Source organism: Oncorhynchus clarkii, chromosome 6 (genome assembly GCF_045791955.1).
Source record: "Oncorhynchus clarkii lewisi isolate Uvic-CL-2024 chromosome 6, UVic_Ocla_1.0, whole genome shotgun sequence".
Lineage (NCBI taxonomy): Eukaryota > Metazoa > Chordata > Actinopteri > Salmoniformes > Salmonidae > Oncorhynchus > Oncorhynchus clarkii.
The window spans coordinates 80,054,294-80,062,749 of record NC_092152.1 but is presented as its reverse complement, the minus strand read 5'-3'; the positions used below and the strand labels follow the sequence as shown (position 1 = coordinate 80,062,749).

At 45.4% G+C, this 8,456-nt stretch overlaps 1 protein-coding gene across 1 annotated transcript in view; it reads right to left on the bottom strand.

Moving 5' to 3' along the window:
- Positions 1 to 4,342: 4,342 nt before the first annotated feature.
- Positions 4,343 to 8,456, bottom strand: part of LOC139412249 (transmembrane channel-like protein 3) — a 52,967-nt gene continuing 48,853 nt past the window's right edge. Inside the window, exons 17-22 of the mRNA XM_071159086.1 lie at positions 7,716 to 7,826; positions 7,223 to 7,348; positions 6,623 to 6,701; positions 6,373 to 6,415; positions 5,896 to 6,175; positions 4,343 to 5,366 (exon numbers count right to left, since the gene is read on the bottom strand). Of these exons, the coding sequence (XP_071015187.1) occupies positions 4,343 to 5,366; positions 5,896 to 6,175; positions 6,373 to 6,415; positions 6,623 to 6,701; positions 7,223 to 7,348; positions 7,716 to 7,826 (1,663 nt within the window). The remainder of the gene's footprint in view (positions 5,367 to 5,895; positions 6,176 to 6,372; positions 6,416 to 6,622; positions 6,702 to 7,222; positions 7,349 to 7,715; positions 7,827 to 8,456) is intronic.

Here is an 8,456-nt window from a genome sequence, read left to right as displayed (position 1 = left end):
GATAAAAGTACGCTTTCTGATTCGTTGGAAAAGCTTGGAACAGTGTTCAAGTGAATGCTGGGAAATGTAGTTTGAAAAGGATAGTTACGTGTCCACCAGATCATGCCCCAGATAGAAGGGTGAAAACAATTGGTACTTTCAATGTTCTTACTGCAACGATAATCAGTTATCGAAACACATACGTTAATATGTCACGTTTTTTTTCTCCACCCACAGAGCAGACTTAGACCACTTTTAGTCTAGAAGTTATGACATGGCATTCCTTTTGTAAATTATAAACCCAGGGTCATTACAGTACTTTATACATATCCCAAGGTGTTATAAACTCAGCAAAAAAAAGAAACGTCCTCTCACTGTCAACTGTGTTTATTTTCAGAAAACTTAACATGTGTAAATATTTGTACAGACATAACAAGATTCAACAACTGAGACATAAACTGAACAAGTTCCACAGACATGTGACGAACAGAAATTGAATAATGTGTCCCTGAACAAAGGAGGGGTCAAAATCAAAAGTAACAGTCAGTATCTGGTGTGGCCACCACCTGCATTAAGTACTGCAGTACATCTCCTCCTCATGGACTGCACCAGATTTGCCCGTTCTTGCAATGGCCCTAGTCCTCACCCTCCGATCCAACAGGTCCCAGACGTGCTCAATGGGATTGAGATCCGGGCTCTTTGCACTGGCCATGGCAGAACACTGACATTCCTGTCTTGCAGGAAATCATGCACAGAACGAGCAGTATGGCTGGTGTCATTGTCATGCTGGAGGGTCATGTCAGGATGAACCTGCAGGAAGGGTACCACATGAGGGAGGAGGAAGTCTTCCCTGTACCGCACAGCTTTGAGATTGCTTGCAATGACAACAAGCTCAGTCTGATGATGCTGTGACACATCGCCCCAGACCATGATGAACCCTCCACCTCCAAATCGATCCCGCTCCAGAGTACAGGCCTTGGTGTAACGCTCATTCCTTTGACGATAAACGCAAATCTGAACATCACCCCTTGTGAGACAAAACCGTGACACGTCAGTGAAGAGCACTTTTTGCCAGTCCTGTCTGGTCCAGCGACGGTGGGTTTGTGCCCAAAGGCGACATTGTTGCCGGTGATGTTTCGTGAGGACATGCCTTACAACAGGCCTACAAGCCCTCAGTCCAGCCTCTCTCAGCCTATTGTGGACAGTCTGAGCACTGATTGAGGGATTGTGCGTTCCTAGTGTAACTCGGGCAGTTGTTGTTGCCATCCTGTTCCTGTCCCGCAGGTGTGATGTTCGGATGTACCGATCCTGTGCAGGTGTTGTTACATGTGGTCTGCCACTGCGAGGATGATCAGCTGTCCATCCTGTCTCCCTGTAGCGCTGTCTTAGGTGTCTCACAGTATGGACATTGCAATTTATTGCTCTGGCCACATCTTCAGTCCTCATGCCTGCTTGCAGCATGCCTAAGGCACGTTCACACAGATGAGCAGGGACCCTGGGCATCCTTCTTTTGGTGTTTTTCAGAGTCAGCAGAAAGGCCTCTTTAGTGTCCTACGTTTTCATAACTGTGACCTTAATTGCCTACCGTCTGTAAGCTGTTAGTGTCTTAAGACCGTTCCACAGGTGCATGTTCATTAATTGTTTATGGTTCATTGAGCAAGCATGGGAAACAGTGTTTAAACCCTTTACAATGAAGATCTGTGAAGTTATTTTCGATTTTTACGATTTATCTTTGAAAGACAGGGTCCTGAAAAAGGGACGTTTCTTTTTTTGCAGAGTATATTATATATGTTACACATCATACTTTACTACGGTATCATAATTTTACTGAATTGAAGGCCATGTTTGAATGGTACAATGTAATGTACACACACATAATAGCCAATATAACACCTGTTTGTGATAACCCTAAAACAAACATCAAGGGCTGTACACATAACCTTGAGTAGAACAAAACAATCTGATGCTTAGGTACACTACTTTGGACCATTGACCGTGATATTTATTTGATTGAGAACAAGCACAGTATCCATGACAATGTGAGCATATAATATGTTATGCATATTATGCACATAGAGCTGTTTGTTAACACACACAAAGTATAGCATTGGCCATGAATGGGCTATTCACATTTTCTGTGGTTTACAATACGACTTTATGTAACCCATTACAAAACAATTAACTCAACAGGTCATTATTGTAAAATACAATTTGCTGTCAATAACCAGTGGTGGAAAAAGTACCTAATTGTTGTACTTGAGTAAAAGTAAATATACCTTGAAAGAAAATGACTCAAGTAAAAGTGAAAGTTACCCAGTAAAATTCTACTTGAGTAAAAGTCTAAAAGTGTTTGGTTTTAAATATACTTAAGTATCAAAAGTTCATTTCAAATTCCTTCTATTAATTTAGGAAAGGGAAAGGGGGATACCTAGTCAGTCGTACAACTGAATACATTCGACTACAATGTGTCTTCTACATTTAACTAAACCCCTCTGAATCAGAGAGGTGCGGGTGGCTGCCATAATCGACATCCACGTCTTCGGCACCCGGGGAACAATGGGTTAACTGGCTTGCACAGGGGCAGAAGAAACCCAGACGGCACGATTTTCTTGTTTTTTAAATTTACGGATAGCTAGGGGCACAATTCAACATACAGACATAATTTACAAATTAAGTATTTGTGTTTAGTGAGTCTGCCAGATCAGAGGCAGTAGGGATGACCAGGGATGTTCTCTTGATGTGTGTGAAATAGACAGTTTTCCTGTCCTGCTAAGCATTCAAAATGTAACAAGTACATTTGGGTGTCAGGGAGTAAAAAGCACATTATTTTCTTTAGGAATGTAATGTAGTACCCATCTTTCTTATTTGGTCCTGCCGTACATACCTACACGTAATCTACGGTCACAAGACGCAGGCCTCCTAGAATTTCTAAGCAAACAGCTGGAGGCAGGGCTTTCTCCTATAGAGCTCAATTTTTATGGAATGGTCTGCCTACCCATGTGAGAGACGCAGACTTGGTCTCAACCTTTAAGTCTTTACTGAAGAGTCTCTTCAGTGGGTCATATGATTGAGTGTAGTCTGGCCCAGGAGTGGGAAGGTGAAAGGAAAGGCCCTGGAGCAACGAACCGCTCTTGCTGTCTCTGCCTGGCTTGTTCCCCTCTCTCCACTGGGATTCTCTGTCTCTAACCCTATTACGGGGGCTGAGTCACTGGCTTACTGGTGCTCTTTCATGCCGTCCCTAGGAGGGGTGAATCACTTGAGTGGGTTGAGTCACTGATGTGATCTTCCTGTCTGGGTTGGCGCTATCCCCTTGGGTTGTGCGTGGCGGAGATCTTTGTGGGCTATACTCTGCCTTGTCTCAGAATGGTAAGTTGGTGGTTGAAGATGTCCCTCTAGTGGTGTGGGGGCTGTGCTTTGGCAAAGTGGGTGGGGTTATATCCTTCCTGTTTGGCCCTGTCCGGGGGTATCATCGGATGAGGCCACAGTGTCTCCTGATCCCTCCTGTCTCAGCCTCCAGTATTTATGCTGCAGTAGTTTATGTGTCGGGGGGCTAGGGTCAGTTTGTTATATCTGGAGTACTTCTCCTGTCTTATCCGGTGTCCTGTGTGAATTTAAGTATGCTCTCTCTAATAGTCTCTTTCTCTCAGAGGACCTGAGCCCTAGCACCGTGCCTCAGGACTACCTGGCATGATGACTCCTTACTGTCCCCAGTCCACCTGGCCGTGCTGCTGCTCCAGTTTCAACTGTTCTGCCTGCGGCTATGGAATCCTGACCTGTTCACCGGACATGCTACCTGTCCCAGACCTGCTGTTTTCAACTCTCTAGAGACAGCAGGAGTGGTAGAGATACTCTTAATGATTGGCTATGAAAAGCCAACTGACATTTACTCCTGAGGTGCTGACTTGCTGCACCCTCGACAACTACTGTGATTATTATTATTTGACCATGCTGGTCATTTATGAACATTTGAACATCTTGGCCATGTTCTGTTATAATGTCCACCCGACACAGCCAGAAGAGGCCACCCCTCATGGCCTGGTTCCTCTCTAGGTTTCTTCCTAGTTTTTGGTCTTTCTAGGGAGTTTTTCCTAGCCACTGTGCTTCTACACCTGCATTGCTTGCTGTTTGGGGTTTTAGGCTGGGTTTCTGTACAGCACTTTGAAATATCAGCTGATGTACGAAGGGCTATATAAATACATTTGATTTGATTTGAGTAAAAGTAAAGTACATATACCCCAAAAAACTGCTTAAGTAGTACATTAAAGTATTTTTTTACTTAAGTACTTTACACTACTGTCAATAACTTACATGGATTAATAAAGGTTAAATAAACCTAGATATATTCACAATACTAATACACCAACTACACGTTGGAGCAGACCAGGTCTTTGGACCCAGACACGTTGAGATCTATACTGGCTTTGGACTTCTTCTTAGCCAGTTTGCCTTGCCTTGCCTCAGACTTGAGATACTTCTCCTTGTTGTGAATGACCTGGATGTACTGGTCTGTGCTGCTGTTCTGCTGGTCGCTACTGGAGGCCAGAGAGGCCGAGTCCGACTCAGTCAGGGAAGGCTCCAGCTTGGACCTGGATGTCTTGGGCTTGACCTGGGGCTCCAGGCGTCTTCCAGGGCCCTGGGGGGGTGAGTGTACAAGTCTGCTGGGGGAGTGGGGGTGTCTGGCTGGGGACTGTGTGTGCCTGACTGGTGGTGGAAGCTCCGCTCCTCTGATGCTGGTCTGGGAGAGGGAGTGCAAGCGCGTCTCCATATCCTCCCAGTCCCCTTTTTGGGCTTCACCGCCGTAGCGCCCCCTAGCAGTGTGGCTGTCTTTTGACGCCATAGACAGCTTGGTCTCCAGGCGCTCTCCGATGTAGAAGCGAGCTGGCTGTTGGAGGTCGGAGAGTGAGCGGGGCCGGTGATTCTGCCCGAACGACCCCCTCCTAGACTCCTTCTTCCCCCCTGTCTCTTCCTCCTCCTCTTCATCACTCAGGTGTGACTGCGGCAGATTCGACCTGTGTGGGTGCCCATGCAGATGCGGAGCCCTTGGAGTATACCGCTTGGTATTCCGCGGGATCAGCTCTACGATTTCACCCCCCGGGTCCTCCGCTCGGAAGTGGCGAGGGACGCGTGTGGCTGATCGAAGCAACTTTTTCCTAGCTTCGTGCTCGTTGACGATGACGTAGCGCGTGGTGTAGGGGCGACGGCCCACGTAGCTCTGGGCGGTCACTATCCCAGCTGCCTCTGCGGAGTGCATGGGCCTGATGGTCTTCCTGTAGAGTGGGTCGGAGTGGATGTTCTCTGAGGAGTAGCGTGTCGGGGGGTTGTACGCCACATGATGGTAGGACTTGGACCTGCAGGTACCGCTAGGGCCCCCCAGGTAGGAAGGGTGTCTGGTGACAGAGGGAAATACGGATGATAAATGTTATTACTGTATGTGGTCGTAATGAGAGACCACTTCGACTTGAATCATTACAGTAACAAATACTACTGATACTGTGTGTCGTTGATTCCTTTGGTAGTGACAGTAGTCCAGGCCATAGTATGCCCAAACCGGCTTTAGAAGAACTTAAATACCCCACCGCTTATTAGCTACTGTTGAAGAAAACTACACTTTTCCTTTCCTTTGACCCCTGACTTGAGTGAAAGCAATGAGATGGAATCCCATTCAATTTCTTAGGGGTGAATCCTGACTTCCACTTAAGTGTAATTTTCACTTCGTCATGCATTGATGTTAATGGGAGACTAAGTTCAAACTATGGGCTAGGTGCTGGAGTCCCCCTTCAGATGTTTATTTAGGACTAACAACATGGACACTAACCCTTAATCCTCCTATAGACACACCTGTATAGGACTGTATAAAAGCCTGTGACTGACCAGACAGAATAACACATAATATGTGTCTGTGTGTGTGTGACACACCTGTTAGGGATTATCTCCGGCCTTTGCTTGTGAAGTATGGACACTGTTGGACTTCTAGGCGCCCCAGCAGCAAATGTCGCCCTAGCGGTCTCGACTCTCGATGCCGACTGGGTGATGGTGCGGATGCCGTTGCCACGACGATCGGGCGACTGGAAGTTTGTGACACTGCCGTTGGGTCGTGGCGACGGCGTACGAATGGATGACTCGCGGCTGGTGAATTCACCATCCTGCTGGTCAGGCTTCCTGTCCCCCCCGGGGACCTCTGGGGCCTGTAGCCTCGCTATGGGTGGGGGTCAGAGGTCAGGGGTTACAGGTCAGAGATTATAGCTTAGGTGTTCAAAAGTTCAACATTTTAATTGGTAAAGGTTAATAGTCAAGTGAGGTGAAGGGTTAAAGGTCAGATGTAAGATGTTAGGGGATATGTAGACATAGACTACATAGAACCAACCAACCAGAAAGTAGAATGATGAGGTTTACCTGAAGCCAGCTGTAATACCTTCTTCTTGTCTTCTGTTCTCTCCTGACAAATACATTTCTGTTCAGCATATAGTCATGAGACTAAGTGGGCATCCCAAATGGCCTACATAGTCCACTACTTTTAACCAGAGCCAATAGTAGTACACTGTCTAGGGAATATTTGGGATGCACTCTAAGTTCATATGTATTTTTGTTTAATGTATAATAGTGACTGACTTCGAGAACTATAACTATAGCGTCTATAACTCACAGTCTGAAGCTGCATCCTCAGCTGGTTGTTGGTGAATTTAAGGGATCTGGCAATGGCCTGAAGGTAGTAGATCAACATGCTGAAGGACACAGAGAGAGTTACCCCAAGAGGACTGACACAATGACTGATCAACATGCTGAAAGACACAGAGAGAGTTACCCCAAGAGGACTGACACAATGACTGATCAACATGCTGAAAGACACAGAGAGAGTTACCCCAAGAGCACTGACACATTAACAATGCATAGAGCAAGTCAGGCTACATTGTGTGTGTGTGTGTGTGTGTGTGTGTGTGTGTGTGTGTGTGTGTGTGTGTGTGTGTGTGTGAGAGTCTGTGTGTGAGTCTGCGTGTGTGTGTGAGTCTGTGTGTTAGAGAGTCTGCATTCCTGTGTGTTTGTGTGTGTGAGTCTGTGTGTGAGAGAGTCTGCATTCCTGTGTGTTTGTGTGTGTGTGTGTGAGTCTGTGTGTGAGTGTGTGTGTGAGTCTGTGTGTGAGTGTGTGTGTGTGAGTCTGTGTGTGAGTGTGTGTGTGTGTGTGAGTCTGTGTGTGAGTGTGTGTGTGAGTCTGTGTGAGTCTGTCTGTGTGTGTGAGTGCACTCACAACAGCAGCAGCAGAGCGGGCAACGCTACGACAGGGCTGGTGACGTAACTCATCACTTTACTGAACCACAGCGGGAAGTCATTGGCTATCGTCTCTGAGATGATGTCATAAATCTTCTCCTGACCGCTGCAGGGGAACGAACGCGCACGCACACACACACACACACACACAGCAGAATTAAAGCTATACAGGCTTTTCTTCTTGGCCTTATTGTGCTTTCAGCAGATTATGATGTGTGATGAAAATAAAGATAATCATGGATTGATGTTTTATAGCGATTTTCAAGATTCTCAATAGGAGTTAGATCATTCACAAACACACACACACTTGGGTTACAAACATGCACACACACACACACACACACAATCACACACACACACAGTATACTGCAACACTATTGAAAGTGTGGCTTACCTTAAATGACCTTAAATTACGAGGGCTAACTTTAAAATGGGCACCACATTTAAAGAGCTTCACGGGAATAATCGCTTACCTAAATGGCCCGCAGTGTTGGGAAGGTCTGTATCGCACTATGGCGAAGATGGTGGGCAGCATACACAGAAAAAGCATGAACAACAGCATAGCCAGGTAGAAATTATTTGATCTGGAAACAAATGAGAGAAATAAAATGGTACTTTTATTTCTATATTGTTTATTTATCTGTGTTATTTCAAGTTTTTCTGCCTTTGTAATCCTGATCAACTATGTTACTAACAAAGACAGATAATCAAAAACCATAATCCATGTTTGTAACGATTGTCGTCTGGAGAAAGAGAGGACCAATGCGCAGCGTGGTAAGTGTCCATTATTTTAATAAAACAACTGAACAAAACAACAAAAAACGACAAACGAACAGTCCTGTAAGGTGACGAAAAACACTAAACAGAAAAGAATCACACACAACCAAAATGGGGAAAACAGGTTACCTAAGTATGATTCTCAATCAGAGACAACGATCGACAGCTGCCTCTGATTGAGAACCATACCAGGCCGAACACAGAAATACAACAAAGAAAAAAGAACATAGACTACCCACCCCAACTCACGCCCTGACCAAACTAACACAACGACATACTAAAGGAACTAAGGTCAGAACGTGACAATGTTTGGTTAGAGACAATAGGAATGTTGGAATATATTTTTTATATACTATCATATTATTATTTGGTTATACATTTTGACATTTACATTTTAGTAATTTAGCAGACGCTCTTATCCAGAGCGACTACAGTTA